We start from the raw sequence: 21,746 nt of genomic DNA on the forward strand, positions 1-21,746 counted from the left end.
ATCATTAATTTTCCTCTGATAATCCTGTTAAAATTATTCGACGTATTTTGCATTAATTTGTGGTATATTTGGATTTTAATAAACACATTATTATTTAAACAAATTGTACCACTAACAAATATTTAATGACTCTGCGCCCTGTAAAAAGTGATGTTTTATCCATGTGCGAATTTTCAAGCGATTCTCTGATGGTTATGACTCAAAAAACTTGAAAAGAAAACATACAATGATGCTTTTTTTTTACGATATTTCTCAGCCATATTTTTTTAATTGATTGAACTGGTCTCTGCGCTCTAGAATATGAAAAAAGCTGCAGTTTGATGTAGGATACATCTATATTAATATCATTTTTTCATACAAAAAACCAAAAAAATATTATACCTCGTCTAGCGAGTCCCCTTAAGGGTTATGCAACCAAATATACTTGAAATGTCTAAGTTTGCTTTGGCATTTTATTAAATTGGTATGCAACCAACAATACTTTGACATTTCTGTCGAGTTTATATTATTTAAATTTGTTTCACAATACATTTTTTATTAAAAAACACCGTGTTGATTCAGCTTTTAAATATCGCCTTAATTTTAAAAAACTTTGAAATTGAAATAACAAACTTTGTTAGATTGGTATGCAACCAATAATACACTGACATTTCTGTCGACTTTAGTTTAATCGTTGAATAATGAGACTCATTATTGATCAATTTTGGACACCAAATTTGTTCGTAATTCCTATCATTTTTGCAGTATCGCCAACTAAAATGTGGCAATTTTTAGGACTCTCACTGTTTTTTTTTTCAAATCAAATCTTTCAAAAATTTTGTTCTGGGACAATAAAACTTTTATATAGTTTTTAATTAGCACGTTGTGATTTTCTTAGAGGGGATGTCGTGTAGCAAAATTAGTCTTATAATACCAAGTAGTAGACCGCCTACCCACCCTTTATTTTCATAGAGGTATATCACTGGGCAAAATTAATCTTATCTTAGTAAGTATATATCAACCCCAACCACTCTCCCTTCATTTCCTTAGAGAGTTGGTCATTTGCCAAAGTTAGTCTCATTTTGGCAAGTACTAGCCCCGCCCGCCCGCCCTTTATTTTCTTAGAGGTATGCCATTTGACAAAGTCAGTCTTACCTTAGTAAGTACGAGCTTATATTTTGTCTTTTTTCTTAATATACGTTGTCGTCTTTTCAGAACAAGAAACTTAAAACATGTTTAAAATGGTAAGTTCTTGTAGACAAATATGGATCTTGCAATTAAGCCCCGCCCCTCGATCTGACAACGAATGAAAAATTCATCACAATTGAGAATTGACAACGGGGCGGGTATGGGTGGGGCCTAATCTTTGGGTTTATTTTTTTCTTAATATACATAGTATTCTTTGAACAACACGATTCTCAATAACATGTTTTTAATTTTTCGTAGGAAAAATAAGGATTTGCAGTTAAGATCCGCCGTCTTTGCTCACAACGAATAAAAAAAAATCATCACAATTGAGATAGGGCGGGTGGGCGGGGCTACATTTTGCCTTTTTTGCTTAATATATCTAGACTTATTTCGACAATAAACAATAGTAGATTGGCAAAATATGTGGTAGCTCGACCTTGAGCTGCTACTGAAATTAATGCGTTCAAATGAAGAAGGTAAAGACTGTAATTTAGCGGAATTAAGACGTTGAAGATTGTATTTGAGACAAAAGGATTGACTAAACCATCGTAACCGTTGACACATAGTGTAATTATAATGGACAATGCTATCGCCCAGCCCACTCGTGTCAAATCATCGAAGAATGACCCAGAACAGCATCCAATGTCACCAAAGAAAATAACCACAATGTAGTTACTTTCGTTAGTTGTTCTAGTTTTCTAAACCAAGTACCCACACACCATCCCGATTAAGTACACAGTGCCTCTAAGATGAGTCGGACTATACAAATAATAATACTGGGTAGCGTCTTGACTGAAAGACAAACCTTTAAAACTAATAAATAACTAAAAAATTAAAAAGTACTTCAGAAAAGTGGTACCGAGGTGTTTCACCTACGTAATTCCGAAAAGGTAGCCACAGTTGACAACTACTTACGTCATGATGGCACCAATAGTTTGTTTGGGCCACTTTACGAGAGTACATTTGGGTGTCCACAGCTAAGTACCAAGCTTGTCCTACATACTAAAACAGACACGTGAAGTAGTCGGTACCACAGTTTCAAACGTTTACTTGATTATCTGGATTGATAAAAATTTGTAAATAGATCAGAGTGGTTTTAAAGCGATATTATAATAATTTTTAAAATGCAACCCTTTTGGATGGATGGAAACATTTGGGTAATTTAGAGCGTAGATTTTATAATTGTTAAGTTTAATTGTTGTTGTTATCTTACAATTTTGATTTTTTTCCAAAATTTAGGCGTCGAAGGTAAATAGTATCACCAGATTAATAAAAATTTTCTAAAAAAAATTAAGATGATGTCATCAAATTATTAGTGGGGCAAATTTCGATTAGGTTTTATCACCTATCTATATGATAGTCAAAAAACTTTAAATTTCAATCTTAGACCTCATTAATCATGCCATAACTTTGTGAAATAGACAATTTATCATTATAATAAAATTGCTTTAGTTTAAGTATCTAATAATTTTTGCTAACTTAGCCTTCGCTTTCTGATAAGATATCAGATAAAAATGTTTTCCATTACATAGGTCAACACTCATTTGCTAGCAAACCCACAATGATGTTTAAAATTATTTCTTTCTCAATGTTAACACTGATTGTTTCCATAGTTCTCATAAATTATTTTGGTAAATTTAAAATAAAACATCCTTTCGCAAGTTTAAATGTCGTAAGTATAAAAAATTACTTATAAAAAATTTTAACAACAAATACACAGCAAGAAATTATTCAAGAATATGGTTACCCAGTTGAAGTGCACAACGTGGTTACTGAAGATGGCTACGTACTAACACTCCACAGAATTCCCCATGGAAGAGAGAACCTCTCCAGAAAAAGAAAACCGATTTTACTTTTACCCGGTATACTACAAAGTGCTTGGGATTTTGTACATCGTGGACCCAACGATTCCATTGCTTTCATTCTAGCAGAGAAAGGGTACGATGTTTGGCTTGGAAACGTCAGAGGTACCACCTGGTCCAGAAAACATACAAATCTAGATCCAGACAAAGATAAAGCTTTTTGGGACTTCACGTATGTATAGCTCAAAAATATCTACTATTAATAAATTTACATTTCTAGGATTCATGAAATTGGAGTTTACGATCTACCCGCTTTCATAGATTATGTACTAGAAAAAACAGAGCAAAAATCTATCCATTATCTTGGATATTCACAGGGAACAATTGCGTTTTTTATGATGGGGTCCGAAAAAACTGACTACCTTAGTAAAATTAAGTTGATGGCAGCCCTCAGTCCCGCCTTTTTCATGAAAGATACAAAAAGCCCGGTCCTGCAATTCGTAACCAAAAATTGGAGACTGTTGCAGGTGAATTGTTTGCAACAATTTTAACGTTATTAACTGCAACGATTTTTCCAGGGACTGCTTAATTTTTTTAATTACCAAGAGGTATTTGGAAGAGGCGATTTATTTACTACTTACGCACAATTAATCTGTCATGACGAAAATTCTATTTTGATAAATCTATGTATAAATCATATGTTTAGTGTTTTTGGATACAACTACAATGAACTGAATAAGGTACCACCAAGAAGCGCATAAATTGGTCAATCTTCACTCGTCTGTTCTAGAGTATGGTGCCACTAACCATTGCAAACACTCCGTCTGGCGCATCATTAAAACAAATGATACATGCTTTTCAACTGATGGAGTCTGGTGATTTTCATCGGTACGACTTTGGTACTGAAGGCAATCTAGAAAAGTACGGTCAAGAACAACCACCACAGTACAATGTATCCAGAGTTACGACACCTGTCGCTATATATTATTCTAGTAATGACTGGGCTGTCAACATAGATGTAACGTTACGTGGTTTTAAAATCATTCACTCTATGATTTATCAGTGAGTTTCAGAACATAGACAGAGTACTGAAGAGCGTTCCCAACGTGGTGAAAAGCTACAAGGTACCATTAGAAGACTTCAATCATCTTGATTTTTTGTATGCCAAGAATGTTGGTGATCTTTTGTTTAATGTCCTTGTAGATGATTTGTCGAAATACTAAAAATAAATGAACAAAATAGAAATTTGGAAAATCTAAAGCAATGACTAAGTCATTTATAAAGCAAAATATTAAAATTAGGCCACAATGTGAACCCTGTGGTACCCCCGATATATCTTTAAACGGATCGGGAGCTGCCTTCAAGCATTTGTCCCAAGCATATGAAAGAACAATAATCATTTACAAGAGAATAATTCCCTTCACAAAATTTTCCATCTAATACGTGGTAAATTAACATCCCTTGCATCATTTTCGCTTTAATATACAATTTTGAGAGGACGATTATGGTTAGCCCTAGAAATTCCCAGACTAAAGATGTTTTTTGGTTTAGGGAAGATCCCTAAAGGAGCTAGTATCATCATCAATGGAGCTGCTAAACAATGTGGCTTTTTGAAATTCTAGAAATTGTAAAATAGAAATTCTGAAGAACTGGACAATAAAAAAAAAACAGAAATTGAAAAATCTAAAATTTAAAACATTGAACAATTGAAATATCGCAAAATTGAAAAATGGAAAAATCCAAACATCAAAGAATCAAAAAAGAAAAATTCGAAAATCTAAAACTTAAAAACCGAAAAACTGAAAAATCGAAACATCGAAAAATTGGAAAATCGACAAACCGAGAAATCCAAAAATCGAAACATCGAGAAATAGAAAAAAATTGAGAAATTGGTAAAATTGACAAAATAAACAATCAAAACATCCAAACGTCTGAATTCGATAAATCGAGAAATAAAAAAATTGAACAATTTTAAACAAGAAAAATTAAAACATCGAAAAGTTAAAAAAAAATGAGAAATCGACGTATAAAACTTTAACGAAAAATTGAAAATCCAAAAAGTAAAAAAGGGGTGGAAACCCTAAAACTGCAAACTAAAAAATTTAAAAATTGGAGAATCGATGGATTGGAATGGATTAGCCTGAAAATTTGTAAAATTAAATTAACGAAAAATTGGAAAATCGAAAGAAACAAAAAAATTAAGGAAATCAAAAAAACAAAAATTGTGATATAAAATCGAGAAAATGAAAAATAAAAAATCAGAAAAATGCAAAATAAAAATCGGGGAGTTGAAAAATTGAGGGGACGAAAAATTGAAAACGGGAAAAATTAAAAATCGAGAATGTGAAAAATGGAAAAATGAGAAATTGTAATATTGAAAAATTAGAAAATTTGGAAGTCGAAAAATTGTAAAATCGAAAAAAGTGTATAATAAAAACTTGAAAAATGTAAAAATTGAAAATCAAACTTGAGAATTTGAAAATTTGAATAAACGAAAAATTTTAAAATCGAAAGAAACAACAAAAAATAAAAAAAATGAAAAAACGAAAAATTGTGATATAAAATCAAAAAAGTGAAAAATAAAAATCGGGAAAATGAAAAATAAAAATAGGAAACAAAAAATTGGAAAAGCGAAAAATTAAAATTGAGAAACTGAAAAATGAAAAATGTAAAACTGTAATATTGGAAAATTGCCAAATGCAAACCGAAAAATTGTGAAATTGAAAAATCAAAAATAAAAACGAAAAATTACAAAATGAAAACTTGAAAAATCTTACGAACCGAAAAAGTGAAAAATCAAAAAAACAGAAATGTATTATGAAATAGAAATATTGAAAATTAAAGAAATTGGAAAATAGGAAGACTGGAAATCCAAAACTGCAAAGTGAAAAATTTAAAAATTGAAAAATGGAAGAACTGAAAATTTGAAAAATACAACGAAAATTTGCAAAAATCGAAAAAAAAAAACACAAAATAAAGGAAATGAAAAAACGGACAATTCTGATATAAAATCGAGCAAATAAAAATTAAAAATTCGTCACATTGAAAAATAAAAATCGAGAACATGAGAAATTGTGGAAACGAAAAATTGAGAAGTAAAAAATTCGAAAAACTGAAGAAACTAAAATTGAAAAATCGAAAGAAACAACAAGAAATAAAGGAATTGAAAAAATGAAAATTTGTGACATAAAATCGAGAAAATGAAAGTTAAAAAAATCGGGAAAATGAAAAATAAAATCGGGGAGTTGAAAAATTGAGGGGACGTAAAATTGAAAAAGGGAAAAATTAAAAATCGAGAATGTAAAAAATGGAAAAAAGAGAAATTGTAATATTGAAAAATTGGAAAATTTGGAAGTTGACAAATTGTAGAATTGAAAAACAAAAATAAAAAAATGAAAAAGTGTAATAAAAACTTGAAAAATGTAAAAAGTGAAAATCAAACTTGAAAATTGAAGAAAAATTGAAAAAAATCTGAAAATTTGAAAAATTGAATAAACGAAAAATTGTAAAATCGAAAGAAACACAAAAAATAAAGGAAATGAAAAAACGAAAAATTGTGATATAAAATCGAAAAAGTGAAAAATAAAAAATCGGGAAAATGAAAAATTAAAATCGGAAACAAAAAATTGGAAAAGGGAAAAATTAAAATTGAGAAACTGAAAAATCAAAAATGAAAAACTGTAATATTGAAAATTTGCCAAATTGAAAAACTGATGCAAACCGAAAAATTGAAGGAACGACAAAGTGAAAATTTTGAAAGTCGATAAATTGTGAAATTGAAAAACAAAAATAAAAAACGAAAAATTACAAAATGAAAACTTGAAAAATCTTAAGAATCGAAAAAGTGAAAATTCAAATAAAGAAATGTATTATGAAATAGAAATATTTAAAATTAAAGAAATTGGAATATCGGAAGACTGGAAATCCAAAATTGAAAAGTGAAAGATTTAAAAATTGAAAAATGGAGGAATGAAAATTCAAAGCTTAAAAATTTGAAAAATAGAACAAATGAAAATTTGTAAAAATCGTAAAAAACAAAAAATAAAGGAAATGAAAAAACGGAGAATTGTGATATAAAATCGAGAAAATAAAAATTAAAAATTCGCCATATTGAAAAATAAAAATCGAGAACATGAAAAATTGTGGAAACGAAAAATTGAAAAATCGAAAGAAACGACAAGAAATAAAGGAACTGAAAAACTGAAAACTTGTGACATAAAATCGAAAATTTGCAAAATTAAAAAATTTGCAACTCGAAAAATTGAAAAATTTAGAAGTAAAGAAACTGTAAAATTGAAAAATCAAAAAAAAACGAAAAAGTATATAATGAAAACTTCAAAAATGTCAAAAGTGAAAATCAAACATGAAAATTTGAAGAAACAAAAAATTTGAAAAATCGAAAGATTTAAAATTGAAAAACTTAAAATTCGAAAAAGTGAAAAATATAAAAAAGAAATATTGAAAATTAAAGAAACTGAAAAATTGGAAGACTGGAAATCCACAAATTGCAATTTGAAAAATTTTAAACATGGAAAAATCAATGCCAGAAAATTTGAAAAATTGAATAAATAAAAAATTGTAAATTGAAAGAAACAACAAAAAATAAAGGAAAAAATTGTGATATAAAATCGGGAAACGTCTAGAAAACATAAAATTAGTCTACTAATTACTTAAGTAAAAAAATGTACCATAGCATATTAAATAATGATAAAAGCAGGGTTTGAAGTGTCCGAACGTACCCCACTCTCCCCTACGTTACTCATGACTTTGAAATAGATCATTTATTTTAAGTTTAACTGCAATTATTTAATAAGTGTAATAATCGTTTTATAATTTGTGCGGACTTAGTCTTCACCAATTAAATAGTGAATATTTTTAATAAACAAGTTATTAATGAACACTCTCTTGTGTGTCTCTTTGATAATATAGTAGATAACGTTGTTGCCGATTTCATAGGTAAACACTTATTTACTAGTGAATTGAATCATCAACAAGACACTTACAATGGTGTCTAAAATTATTTCTTTCTCAATATTAACCCTAGTTGTTTCCATAGTTCTCATAAATTATTTTAGTAGAGTTAAAGCAATCCATCCTCTCGCACATCTAAATGTGGTAAGTGTATCAAATCACACGTGAAATTTTCTGATAACAAATACACAGCAAGAAATTATTCAAGAATATGGTTACCCAGTTGAAGTCCACAACGTGGTTACTGAAGATGGCTACATACTAACACTCCACAGAATTCCCCATGGAAGAGACAACCTCTCCAGAGAACGAAAACCGATTTTACTTTTACCCGGTATTCTACAAAGTGCTTGGGATTTTGTACATCGTGGACCCAGTTATTCCATAGCTTTTATTCTATCAGAGAAAGGGTACGACGTTTGGCTGGGTAACGTCAGAGGTACCACTTGGTCTAGAAATCATACAACTCTAGATCCAAACAAAGATCCAGTTTTTTGGGATTACACGTACGTATAGTCTAGAAATATCTACCAACAATTAAATTACATTTCCAGGATTCATGAAATTGGAGTTTACGATCTACCCGCTTTCATAGATTATGTACTAAAAAAAACACAGCAAAAGTCTATCCATTATCTTGGATTTTCACAAGGAACAATTGCGTTTTTTATGATGGGGTCCGAAAAATCTGACTACCTTAGTAAAATTAAGTTTATGGCTGCCTTCAGTCCAGCTTTTTACCTGAAAGATCCAATAAGCCCCATCCTGAAATTCCTTGCCAAAAATTGGAGATCTGTACAGGTGAATATTCCAACATATTTAATATTAAAAAAAATGTAAACTTTCCAGGAGCTGCTTAATTTTTTTAATTACCGAGAACTATTTGGAAGAGGCGATTTATTTTCAAGTGTCGTAAAATTCATCTGTCATGACGAAAATTCTATCTTGATCAATCTTTGTATACACACTCATTTCAGTATTTTCGGATACAGCTACGATGAATTGAATAAGGTACCACCAAGAACCGCCTAAATCGATGAAGCTTCACTCTTTTGTTCCACAGAGTAGGCTACCTCTAACCGCTGCAAATACTCCATGTGGTATATCATTGAAGCAATTCATACATGGTCTTCAAATGTGGGACTCTGGTGACTTCCGTCGGTACGATTTTGGTACTGAAGGTAATCTAGAAAAGTACGGTCAAGAACGAGCACCACACTACAATGTATCGAGAGTTACAACACCTGTCGCAATATATTATTCTAGCAATGACTGGGCTGTCAACATAAAAGTAATGCGACGTAGTTTAAAAATCAATCCTTGTATGTTTTATTAATATCTTTCAGAACATGGATAGAGTATTGAAGACTGTTCCCAATGTGGTGAGAAACTACAAGGTACCTTTAGACGACTTCAATCATCTCGATTTTTTGTATGCTGAGCACGTTGTTGATCTTCTGTATAAGGTCGTTATAGATGATTTGTCGAAGTACTAACTCATAACGGCTAAAAATAAATGTGACGCTTTTTGAGTTTGATTGATATATTTCAAAATTACAATATGGAATACATAGGTACTTAAAACGTTACTCATAACTCTGAAATAGATCACTTATTTTAAATTTAACTGTAATTAGCTAATTGGTGTCATAATTGTTTCATAATTTGTGCGGACTTTGTCTTCGCATTTTAAATAGTGAATATTTTTAATAAACAAGTTATTAAGGAACACTCTCTAATGGGTCTGTTCGATAAGATAGTAGATAACACTGCTGTCGATTATATAGGTCAACACTTATTTACTAGCGAATTGATTCATCGACAAGACACTTAGAATGGTGTCTAAAATTATTTCCTTCTCAATTTTAACACTAATTGTTTCTATAGTACTTATAAATTATTTTAGTAGAGTTAAACCAAACCATCCTCTCGCAGATCTTAATGTCGTAAGTGTATAAAATCACACGTGAAATATTCTAATAACAAATACACAGCAAGAAATTATTCAAGAATATAATTATCCAGTAGAAGTGCACAACGTGGTTACTGAAGATGGCTACATACTAACACTCCACAGAATTCCCCATGGAAGAGGAAATCACTCCAGAAAAAGAAAACCAATTTTACTTTTACACGGTCTTCTACAAAGTGCTTGGGATTTTGTACACCTTGGACCCAACCAATCCTTGGCTTTCGTTTTATCCGAGGAAGGATACGATGTTTGGCTAGGAAGCGTCAGAGGTACCACTTGGTCTAGAAATCATACAACTCTAGATCCAGACAAAGATGCAGCTTTTTGGGACTACACGTACGTACAGTCTAGAAATATATACTAACAATTAAATTACATTTCCAGGATTCATGAAATTGGGGTTTACGATCTACCCGCTTTCATAGATTATGTACTAGAAAAAACTGAGCAAAAGTCTATCCATTATCTTGGATATTCACAAGGAACAATTGCGTTTTTTATAATGGGTTCCGAAAAAACTGATTACCTTAGTAAAATTAAGTTTATGGCAGCCTTCAGTCCCGCTTTTTTCCTGAGAGATCCAATAAGCCCGATCGTGAAATTCCTTGCCAATAATTGGAGATCTTTACAGGTGAATATTCTACCATATTTAAAATTAAAATAATGTAAACGTTTTTCCAGGGGCTGCTAAATTTTTTTAACTACCGTGAACTATTTGGAAGAGGCGATCTATTTTCAAGTTACATGAAATTTGTCTGCCATGATGAAAATTCTGTTTTGATCAATCTTTGTATACACACTCATTTCAGTATTTTTGGATACAGCTACGACGAACTGAATAAGGTACCACCAAGAACCGCCTAAACTGATGAAGATTTACTCTTTTGTTTCCAGAGTATGTTACCTCTAACTGCTGCAAACACTCCATGTGGTGTATCATTGAAGCAATTTGTACATGTGTTTCAAATTGCGGATTCTGGAGACTTTCATCGGTACGATTTTGGTAATCAAGGTAATCTAGAGAAGTACGGTCAAGAGCAACCACCACACTATGATGTATCCAGAGTTACAACACCTGTGGCAATATATTACTCTAGCAACGACTGGGCTGTCAATATAAATGTAACGTTACGTAATTTTAAAATCATTCCCTGTATATTTTACCAGTAAGTTTCAGAACATGGACAGAGTATTGAAAACGGTTCCCAATGTGGTGAAAAGTTACAAGGTGCCTTTAGAAGACTTCAATCACCTCGATTTTTTGTATGCCAAGCATGTTGGTGATCTTTTATTTAATGTTCTTTTAGATGATTTGTCGAAGTACTAACTCATGTTTTTGCAATGTAAAGCTAAAAATAAAATCAGAAAAGTTCTAGACAGAGTTTATCTATTATATGAATTCAGTCTGTCAATAGAGTAAAAAAGACGTTATTAATTGAAAGCAGTACTAATATTTACTGACAATATTGTGGTTATTGATGTTTATTGACATTTATTAAATTGAATGTGCTCACCTAGATATTCGTATGCTTGATATATTTTGATATTGTTTAATCTGTCTTGCCCCCGAGACACAAAAATACGATCTACCATTATCACAGTAGAGATAAGATGTCAACTTCGCAGACGGAAGGTTCACTGATTAAAACCAGGACCGGGTCCCCGCTTTTTTAATCGATCGAATTAGGAAATTAAAAAATTGAGAAACAGAAAAGTCAAAAAAGCAGTGTCCAAAAATCGCAAACTTATTAAATCAAAAAACTGAAAAATCAAAAATCTGAATAATCAAAAAATTGAAGAACTGAAGAACTGAAAAATCGAAACTTTGGGAAGTGGAGAAATGGGAATATAAAAAAATAGATTAATTGAGAAATCCGAAAACTAAAAATTCAGAAACGTCAAAATTTGAAAAATAAAAATATATCGAAGACCTGAAAAATCGAAAAATCTAAAATTTAAAACATCGAAAAGTTAAAATATCCTAAAACTGAAACATGGAGAAATCCAAACATCAATAAATCAAAAAAATAAATTCGAAAATCTAAAATTTAAAACCGAAAAACTGAAAAATCAATGAATCGTGTTTTATATTGGTTTTAGAATATTAATAAAACCAGCTTCTACAATTATTTGTTTATTCTAATCTCTTACGTATCTAACAACATTCTCTAAGCAATATAAAACAAATCGAGAAGTCAAAAATCTAAAAAATTGGAAAGTTGCAAAATTGAGAAATTGAAATATAAAACAATCGAAAAATTGAAAAATCTAAAGTAAGTGTAAAAAACGAAAAACTGAAAACCCAAAAATTAAAAATCGAAAAACCAATAAAGCGAAGTCGAAGAATCGAAGAATTGAAGAACTGAAAAATCGACACTTTGAGAAATGGGAAAATCAAAAATAGATTAATTGAGAAATCAGAAAACTGAAAATTTAACGTCAAAATTTGAAAAATTGAAAAATTTAAATACTGAAGAACTGAAAAGTCAAAAAATCGAGAAATCGAAAAATCTAAAATTTAAAACATTTAACAATTAAAATGTCGCAACATTGAAGAATCGAGAAATCCAATTCAATTTAAAAAATTGAAAAATTGAAAAATCGGGACATTGAAAAATTGGAAAATCCAGAAATTGAAAAGCTCACAAGAAAAAATCGAAAAACCGAGAAATCCAAAAATCGAAACATTGAAAAATTCAAAAACTGAGACATCGAGAAATCGAAAAATCGAAAGACCAAAAAATCGAGGAGTCGAAAAATCGAGAAGTCGAAAAATCGAAAAATTGAGAAATCGAAATAGACCAAAATCGAACAACCGAAAACTTAAATATGGACAAATTGATAAAGCGAGAGATTGAACAATTAAAACATAGAAACATCCGAATCTCAATAAATCGATATCTCAAAAAATTTAAAAATTCGGAAATTTGAAAAATTAAAATATTGAACTGGAAACTCGAAAAACCGAAAAATCTAGAAATTTAAAAATTAAAATATGGAAAAGTTGAAAAATTGAGAAATTGAAATATAAAACAATCGAAAAATTGAAAAATCTAAAATATAAAAAACGAAAAACTAAAAATCCAAAAATTAAAAATCGAAAATCTAGAAGTCGAAAAATCAAAGATCGAAGTATTGAAAAATATCAAAACTGAAAGAGATATCCAGAAATTGAGAAATCGAAAAACCAATAAAACGAAGTCGAAAAATCGACGAATTGAAGAACTAAAAAATCGAAATTTTGAGAAGAGGGAAAATAAAAAATAGGTTAATTGAGAAATCACAAAATTAAAAATTTAACGTCAAAATTTGAAAAATTGAAAAATTTAAATATTAAAGAACTGAAAAGTCAAAAAACCGAGAAATTGAAAAATCTAAAATTTATAACATTGAACAATGAAAATATCGAGAAATTGAAGAATCGAGAAATCCAATGCAATTTAAAAAATTGAAAAATCGGAACATTGAAAAATTGGAAAATCCTAAAATTGAAAAGCTCAAAAGAAAAAAATCGAAAAACCGAGAAATCCAAAAATCGAAACATTGAAAAATTCAAAAACTGAGACATCAAGAAATCGAAAAATCAAAAGACCAAAAAATCGAGTAATCGAAAAATCGAGAAGTCGAAAAATCGAAAAATTGAGAAATCGAAATAGGCCAAAATCGAAAACTTAAATATGGAAAAATTGATATAGCGAGAGATTGAACAATCAAAACATCGAAACATCCGAATCTCAATAAATCGAGATCTCAAAAAATTTAAAAATTCGGAAATTTGAAAAATTAAAATATAGAAAATTTGAAAAATTGAGAAATTGGAATACAAAACAATCTAAAAATTGAAAAATCTAAAGTATAAAAAACGAAAAACTGAAAATCCAAAAATTAAAAATCGAAAAATCTAGAAGTCGAGAAATCAAAGATCGAAGTATTGAAAAATATCAAAACTGAAAGAGATATCCAGAAATTGAGAAATCGAAAAACCAATAAAACGAAGTCGAAAAATCGAAGAATTGAAGAACTGAAAAATCGAAACTTTGAGAAGTGGGACAATCAAAAATAGATTAATTGAGAAATCAGAAAATTAAAAATTTAACGTCAAAATTTGAAAAATTGAAAAAAAAGCGAAGTCGAAAAATCGAAGAATTGAAGAACTGAAAATTCAACAATTTGAGGAGTGGGAAAACCACAAATAGATTGAGAAATCAGAAAACTGAAAATTTAACGTCAAAATTTGAAAATTTGAAAATTTAAATACTGAAGAACTGAAAAGTCAGAAAATCGAGAAATCAAAAAATCTAAAATTTAAAACATTGAATTAAAATGTCGCAAAATTGAAGAATCGAGAAATCCAATTCAATTTAAAAAATTGAAAAATAGAAAAATCGGGACATTGAAAAATTGAAAAATCCAGGATTTGAAAAGCTCAAAAGAAAAAAATCGAAAAACCGAGAAATCCAAAAATCGAGACATTGAAAAATTCAAAATCTAAGAAATTGAACAATTAAAACAACGAAACATCTAAATTCGATAAATGGAGAAATTAAAAAATTGAATAATAGAAAAATTTTAAAAAAGAAAAACTGAAAAATCGACGATTAAAACTTAAAAAATTGAAACATTGAAAAATTGAGATATATAGAAGAATTAAATACTCGAGATAACCTAATTTTAAAAAATGAAATATTAAAATATCGAAAAGTTAGAAGATTGAGAAATCGAAGTATAAAACAGTCGAAGAATTGAAAAATCTGAAGTTTAACAATAAATTGAAAATCCAAAAAGTAAAAAATGGAGAAATAAAAAAAAATCCATCAATTCAAAAATCGAAAAGTCGAAAAATTGAAATATTGAAAAATATCACAACTGAAGGAAATATTAAAAAAATTGAGAAATTAAAAAATTGGAAAATTGAGAAATTGAAAATCTAAAAAAGCAAAATCGAAAAAACGCAAGCCTAAAAAATCGATAAATTGAAGAATTGAAGAAATGGAAAAATGAAAAAAAATACTTTCGAAATCGGAAAACTGAAAATTTAGAAACGTGAAAATTTGAAAAATTGAAAAATCGAAATATTTAAAAATCGTAAAATTGAAGAGGACAAAAATTGAGAAATCGTATCATTGAAACATCGAAAAATTGAGAAATCGAAAAATAAAAATATCGAGAAATCGAAAAGCCGAAAAATCTCAATAGCGTATTTATAAATCACAAGATCAGGACTATGCTACTTTTTAAAATTTAAGTAATATTATAAATTGGAAAATGTTGATTTAATATAATATAAAATTATCATAATCACTATTGATATTAATTAACACAAAATGGCGCGTAAGTTATCAGTTGATTTCTCTTAATAAATTCATAGAAAGCTATACATATATATATATACTTAAACAATCTATTAGTATGAGTATGGATGTCCTTATTAAAACGTTGATAACATTATTACAAAATTTGTTATGAAAAACTCACTTGAAACATTAGCATAACATACTTCTTCACCTACTATTTGACCTTCCACACATATATAGGGGTGACGAAACATGTTCTAACCAACCGGAACCTTTAATTCGTGCACGCATTGATCGCGTGCTTCCACTACTGGACTTGGTACAACAGTGGAACTTTCCTTAATTAAATTAAGTTATAGCACGTGATTTAAAAAAAATGTAATAACATATTTTAACGCTGGGGTGTGTTTCTCTAAGTTTTCACACCTGATACTGTTCCGACCGATAAACTATCAAATTTTTGAGAAGAAACAATGTATAATGTCAACCTGAAGATTATGTTTTTGTTTTGTTTTGACGTATTCACCTATCTAATCGAATATAACTATTTCAGACTTTGCACACCATAATCAGTAAACAACAATTCTTCGCGTTGTACAAAGTATGAAAACGGGATGACACAGTAAAAAAGTATCAACTCTAAAAAACACCAAAATACTGATTATAACCTGTCCGTAGGTTTTATAAATCGAAAATGATTTCCTCTAGCTCAGTCAACATTCCGCAATGGTTCACAAAATTGCTTCCGTAACGCTGCTAACGGCACTTTTTTCTGTTCTAATTTTACAAATTTTTAACAAATCTAAACTAAAACACCCTTACGCAGATCTCACCATTGTAAGTAGAACCGCCTAAAGGTTTCATTGTTTTGACGAGCTTAACTGACAGCAAGAACTGGTTGAAAAATACGAATATCCAGTCGAAGTCCATAACGTAACTACGGAAGATGGCTACATTCTAACGCTCCATAGAATCCCTCACGGAAAAGAAAATCTTTCCCAAAATAGAACACCGGTTTTGTTTTTACCCGGGGTCTTGCAAGGTGCCTGGGATTTTGTACAGAATGGACCCAATCAATCTTTGTCATTTATTTTAAGCGAAAAAGGATACGACGTTTGGTTGGGAAACGTCAGAGGTACTACCTTGTCCAGAAAACACGAAACTTTGGATCCTGATAAGGATCTAGCTTTTTGGGATTTTACGTTAGTAAAGTCAAACAAATGCTTCCTTGTGAAAGAAAATCGTCTTTTAGGATTGAAGAAATCGGGGTTTATGATCTTCCAGCTTTGATTGACTACGTTTTGGAAACCACCGGAGAGAGTTCGCTCCACTACGTTGGGTTTTCTCAAGGTACAACAGTATTTTTTCTAATGGGGTCTGAAAGAAGTGAATACCTTAGCAAAGTTAAGTTAATGTCAGCCTTGGGACCTGCTGTTTTTATGGAAAACCCCAAAAGTCCTATCGTCCAGTTCATAGCAGATAATTGGAAGCTCGGAGAGGTAGGATTCCAACACTATCTAAACATTCGATTTAAGTACATTTTAGGTACTGTTTGGTTTTTTTAATTATCAAGAATTATTTGGTATTAACGATCCTATGACTATGTACGTGAAATATATCTGCAATGACGAAAACTCTATTTTCATAAATTTATGTATGCATCACTTCTCTATGGCTTTAGGCGACAATTACGACGCTGCAGACAAGGTAAAACTAAAAGTTTCCAAAACATTTATTTTTGTAAGAAATTTTAGAGTACGCTGTCTTTGATGACTTCGAAAAGTCCCTGTGGAGCATCACTCAGGCAAATTATTCACATTTACCAAATGATTGATTCTGGCAATTTTTGTAAATACGATTTCGGAACTCGACGCAATTTGGAAATCTATGGTCAAGAAACACCACCGCTTTATAATTTGTCGAAAGTTACCGTTCCTGTGGCACTATATTACTCCACCAATGATTGGGTCATCGATATAACGGTGATTTAATGGACCTTATGTTAATGAAAAGTAAAAATATAAGTATTGTTGGTTTTAGAATATGGACCGGCTTGAAAAAACACTTCCCAATGTGGTGAAAAGGTATAAAGTGCCTTTGGAAAAATTTAACCACGGTGATTTTTTGTTTGCCAAAGATGTGGTTGGACTTTTGTATAACACTGTGATAGATGAAATTTCAAAATACTGAGGAAAAAATTCAAAACTTATCAATGAAAACTTCCTTCGTCGATCAACTATTTTATGCCTATTTATTTACATGATGAGTTTAAATCTTTAGATAATTCCATCATTCATCATAAATTAAATAAATGTGATTTTTACCTCAATGGTAAACAACTGTAAGAAATTGTACTTTAATATTACTAAAAAATAAACATATAATATGAAGTAAGATTTTTTAAGTACTTGTAATTGAGGTAAGTATATGCTTTACCTTCCTATTAAATCATTACATAAATAAATACATAAATGGTTCATTTCCAAACAGGTTTCAAACCCAATTATAAAAGCAACAGGAATATACAGTGTGTTCATTTTATCTGTTCACGTCTGACAATGTTTGCATAGGCAACATATTATACACCCCAGAGACGACTCCGTCCAATTTAAGTTTCTGTTTAAAAAGTTTTAGGGGTATGTTTGCAATGGGGTGCAGTGTATCCATGAAAAACCCGACATTACACATAAATAGTTAGGTTATGTTGGTGACAGTTTCCCATTAAAGAGTGTTCAAATGGAAAATTTAACAATTTTTTTGTGGACAAAGAACGCATTTGCACAACATTTGAAGGTGAGGAACGTGATCAGGGGGTGCTATAGAAGAATTGTGTGCAAACAGTTTGTGCGAAATCGAGAAGTGCCTTTTGTAAAGTTTCACCGCAAAAACTACTCGTTTTCATTTTAAAACAGTGGTACTGTTCTTTAATTGTGATAAGACTTGCTCTGATTACGTGATTTTTCACAATTTTCACCTTCAGAGTACCTATAAAAATGTAAATTTTTTAATTAATTACCGTGTTCATTGGTTTAACCTCACTTTTTGGATTTCATTATTGGAACACTTGTTGTTTCTTTGCAAGACAGACCAGACGATTTATTCTGTTCAACTCCAATCGACTTTCCAAGGTGTAATTCATGACAAAGCCCTTAAACGCTGACATTTCAATTTTTGAGACATTTGACAAATTTGTTTGGACGTTTGTGACATTTCAAAAGAGTTGAAATCATTTTGGTGATTATTATTATTACGAAAAAGGTGGAAAAAAATCGCAAAAAAGGCAACCAACAAAAACACACACAAAGAGTGACAATAAAAAATCAAAAAAATATAGTTATACAAAAAGGAATCTTAAAGGTGTGAAAAAGAAGTCAAACAAATCTAAAAAAGGGCGTAAAAACGCGATGAAAGACCATATAGATAAAAGAAATGAGAAGGTGAAAAAAAAGATTAAAAAATGTAAAAAAAACCTCACAAAAAAAGGTTCAAAAAACGCGACATAAAAAGAAATAGAAATATAAAAACTGGAAAAGAAGAGGCGGTTTAAAAGAGGATTAAAAAGTGACAAAAGAAACAGAAATCTTCAAAAACGATTAAAAATGCCATAAAAAACAAGAAAATATGATTAAAAAAAATTAAATAAAAAATGGAAAAGAAAAGGCGGCTAAAATGGGGATTAAAGTAACAAAAAATCTCAAATCTCAAAAGAAAACGATAAAGAGGCCGCAAAAAGAATGACAAGAAAACGTGAAAAAAATACATTGATTGGAAAGTGGGACAAAAAAGGTACCAAAAAGACCAAAAAAACGCTGTAATAATATGTAGAATATGGAAGGGGACAAAAAGCCGCCAAAAAACGACCGAAAAAGGCTCTAAAAGAAGTTCTCAAAGAAGCTCCCATGAAAATACCACAAAGTGAAAAAATAACTGGACAAAAAATAACAAACAAGCCAAAAAAGGGAGACATAAAAGGCCATTAAAAAGGCACTAAAAGGTTATAAAAAACGTGGTAAACAAATCGGAAAAAGAGTCGACAAAAAAAGGCCATCAATAAAAATCCACAAAAGAGGGACAATAGAACTCAAAAAAATAGATATACAAAAAGCAACCACACGCGTTCAAAAAAGAAGTCAAAAAAATCTGAAAAGAGCCGTTCAAACGCGATAAAAGGCTAGATAGATTAACGAAAGGGGAAGGTGCCAAAAAAATAACCAAAACATCGAAAAAAATCACATAAAAAGTTCCAAATATGTCACATAAAAAGGAATAAAAATTGGAAAAGAAGAGGCGGTTTAAAAGAGGATTAAAATGTGACAAAAAAAAACGATTAAAAATGCCATAAAGACAACAAGAAAATGATTAAAAAATATTAAATGAAAAATTGGACAAAAAAGGTACCAAAAAAGGCCAAAAAAACTCTATATCAAGCTTCTTGAAAAACCTAAAAAGGTGACAAAAACTAAATAAAAGACGACAAAAAAGGAGCAAAAAAAACATCGATTAAACAAGAGAACTAAAAAGTGACAAAAAAGGCGATAAAAAATTGAAAGTTGAAAAAAGGCTACAAAAAGGCCACAATAAAAACAAAAAAATACGTGGAAAAAATATGAAGGAAGCGCCTAAAAAACAACCAAAAAAGGTTCCCAAAGCTCTCATGAAAACGCCATAAAGTGAACAAATAACACATATTAAAAACAACAAAAAAGCGAAAAAATGGAGACATAAAAGGCGATAAAAAAAGGGGACTAAAAAATTACTAAAAAAGGTAGTAAAGAAAATAGGAAGAGAGTGTCAAAAATTGACCAAAAAAACTAAAAAAAGGCTGCCAAGAAAGGTTCCAAAAAACTGGAAAAGAAAAGGCGGCTAAAATGGGGATTAAAGTGACAAAAAATCTCAAATCTCAAAAGAAAACGATAAAGAGGCCGCAAAAAGAACGCCAAAAAAACGTGAAAAAAATACATTGATTGGAAAATGGGACAAAAAAAGTACCAAAAAGACCAAAAAAAAAACACTATAACAAGCAAAAAAGGGAAAAAAAGCGATTAAACAAGGGAACCAAAATGCTGCAAAATCGGCTACCAAAAAAACAACAAAAAACGCTGTAAAAATATGTAGAATATAGAAGGGGACAAAAAAAACGCCAAAAAACGACCGAAAAAGGCTCTAAAAGAAGTTCTCAAAGAAGCTCCCATGAAAATACCACAAAGTGAAAAAATAACTGGACAAAATATAACAAACAAGCCAAAAAAGGGAGACTTAAAAGGCCATTAAAAAGGCACTAAAAGGTTATAAAAAACGTAGTAAACAAATCGGAAAAAGAGTCGACAAAAAAAGGCCATCAATAAAAATCCACAAAAAAGGGACAATAGAACTCAAAAAAATAGATATACAAAAAGGAACCATACGCGTTCAAAAAAGAAGTCAAAAAAATCTGAAAAGAGCTGTTCAAACGCGATAAAAGGCTAGATAGATTAAGGAAAGGGGAAGGTGCCAAAAAAATAACCAAAACATCGAAAAAAAATCACATAAAAAGTTCCAAATATGTCACATAAAAAGGAATAAAAATTGGAAAAGAAGAGGCGGTTTAAAAGAGGATAAAAATGTGACAAAAAAAAAAACGATTAAAAATGCCATAAAGAGAACAAGAAAATGATTAAAAAATATTAAATGAAAAATTGGACAAAAAAGGTACCAAAAAAGGCCAAAAAAAACTCTATATCAAGCTTCTTGAAAAACCTAAAAAGGTGACAAAAACTAAATAAAAGACGACAAAAAAGGAGCAAAAAAAACAGCGATTAAACAAGAGAACTAAAAAGTGACAAAAAAGGCGATAAAAAATTGAAAGTTGAAAAAAGGCTACAAAAAGGCCACAATAAAAACAAAAAAATACGTGGAAAAAATATGAAGGAAGCGCCCAAAAAACAACCAAAAAAGGTTCCCAAAGCTCTCATGAAAACGCCATAAAGTGAACAAATAACACATATTAAAAACAACAAAAAAGCGAAAAAATGGAGACATAAAAGGCGATTAAAAAAGGGGACTAAAAAATTACTAAAAAAGGTAGTACAAAAAATAGGAAGAAAGTGTCAAAAATTGATCAAAAAAACTAAAATAAGGCTCTCAAGAGAGGTTCCAAAAACGCGACACGAAAAAGAATAAATAAGTTAAAACATGGAAAAGAAAAAGCGGCTAAAATGGGGATTAAAGTGACAAAAAATCTCAAATCTCAAAAGAAAACGATAAAGAGGCCGCAAAAAGAACGCCGAGAAAACGTGAAAAAAATACATTGATTGAAAAATGGGACAAAAAAAGTACCAAAAAGACCAAAAAAACACTATAACAAGCTAAAAACGGAAAAAAAACGATTAAACAAGGGAACCAAAATGCTGCAAAAACGGCTACCAAAAAAACAACAAAAAACGCTGCAAAAATATGTAGAATATAGCAGGGGACAAAAAAAATGCCAAAAAACCACCGAAAAAGGTTCTAAAAGAAGTTTTCAAAGAAGCTTTTATGAAAATGCCACAAAGTGAACAAATA

The 21,746-nt window shown here is 30.2% G+C and overlaps 5 protein-coding genes across 7 annotated transcripts in view; 4 read left to right on the forward strand and 1 right to left on the reverse strand.

Moving 5' to 3' along the window:
- The window catches only part of LOC135130591 (latrophilin-like protein LAT-2), a 204,977-nt gene that overhangs the window by 142,644 nt on the left and 40,587 nt on the right, over positions 1-21,746 (reverse strand). The window lies entirely within an intron of this gene.
- On the forward strand, positions 2,723-4,214 carry LOC135130282 (lipase 1-like). 2 transcript variants are annotated; one of them, XM_064057643.1, is made up of 6 exons: positions 2,723-2,839; positions 2,888-3,201; positions 3,250-3,496; positions 3,548-3,709; positions 3,760-3,987; positions 4,033-4,214. In XM_064057643.1, the coding sequence occupies exons 1-6, from the start codon at positions 2,729-2,731 to the stop codon at positions 4,033-4,035; spliced, it is 1,065 nt and encodes a 354-aa protein (XP_063913713.1). In that variant the 5' UTR covers positions 2,723-2,728; the 3' UTR covers positions 4,036-4,214. The 2 variants fall into 2 exon arrangements, with proteins under 2 accessions (XP_063913713.1, XP_063913712.1); XM_064057642.1 differs by having other exon boundaries at positions 4,043-4,214.
- Positions 7,956-9,472, forward strand: LOC135130314 (lipase 1-like). Its single transcript, XM_064057677.1, has 6 exons — positions 7,956-8,084; positions 8,133-8,446; positions 8,495-8,741; positions 8,790-8,951; positions 9,004-9,231; positions 9,287-9,472. Exons 1-6 carry the CDS (start codon positions 7,974-7,976, stop codon positions 9,434-9,436), a joined length of 1,212 nt encoding a protein of 403 aa, XP_063913747.1. The 5' UTR covers positions 7,956-7,973; the 3' UTR covers positions 9,437-9,472.
- On the forward strand, positions 9,734-11,287 carry LOC135130313 (lipase 1-like). The gene is made up of 6 exons (XM_064057676.1): positions 9,734-9,886; positions 9,935-10,248; positions 10,297-10,543; positions 10,594-10,755; positions 10,807-11,034; positions 11,090-11,287. Exons 1-6 carry the CDS (start codon positions 9,776-9,778, stop codon positions 11,237-11,239), a joined length of 1,212 nt encoding a protein of 403 aa, XP_063913746.1. The 5' UTR covers positions 9,734-9,775; the 3' UTR covers positions 11,240-11,287.
- Positions 15,798-17,596, forward strand: LOC135130387 (lipase 1-like). 2 transcript variants are annotated; one of them, XM_064057762.1, is made up of 7 exons: positions 15,798-15,828; positions 15,885-16,043; positions 16,095-16,408; positions 16,459-16,705; positions 16,752-16,913; positions 16,961-17,188; positions 17,247-17,596. In XM_064057762.1, the coding sequence occupies exons 2-7, from the start codon at positions 15,933-15,935 to the stop codon at positions 17,394-17,396; spliced, it is 1,212 nt and encodes a 403-aa protein (XP_063913832.1). In that variant the 5' UTR covers positions 15,798-15,828; positions 15,885-15,932; the 3' UTR covers positions 17,397-17,596. The 2 variants fall into 2 exon arrangements, with proteins under 2 accessions (XP_063913832.1, XP_063913831.1); XM_064057761.1 differs by lacking the exon at positions 15,798-15,828 and having other exon boundaries at positions 15,842-16,043.

This window comes from Zophobas morio, unplaced genomic scaffold (genome assembly GCF_036711695.1).
Source record: "Zophobas morio isolate AGI-343-1 ecotype UQ-CSIRO unplaced genomic scaffold, CSIRO_AGI_Zmor_V1 ptg000017l, whole genome shotgun sequence".
Lineage (NCBI taxonomy): Eukaryota > Metazoa > Arthropoda > Insecta > Coleoptera > Tenebrionidae > Zophobas > Zophobas morio.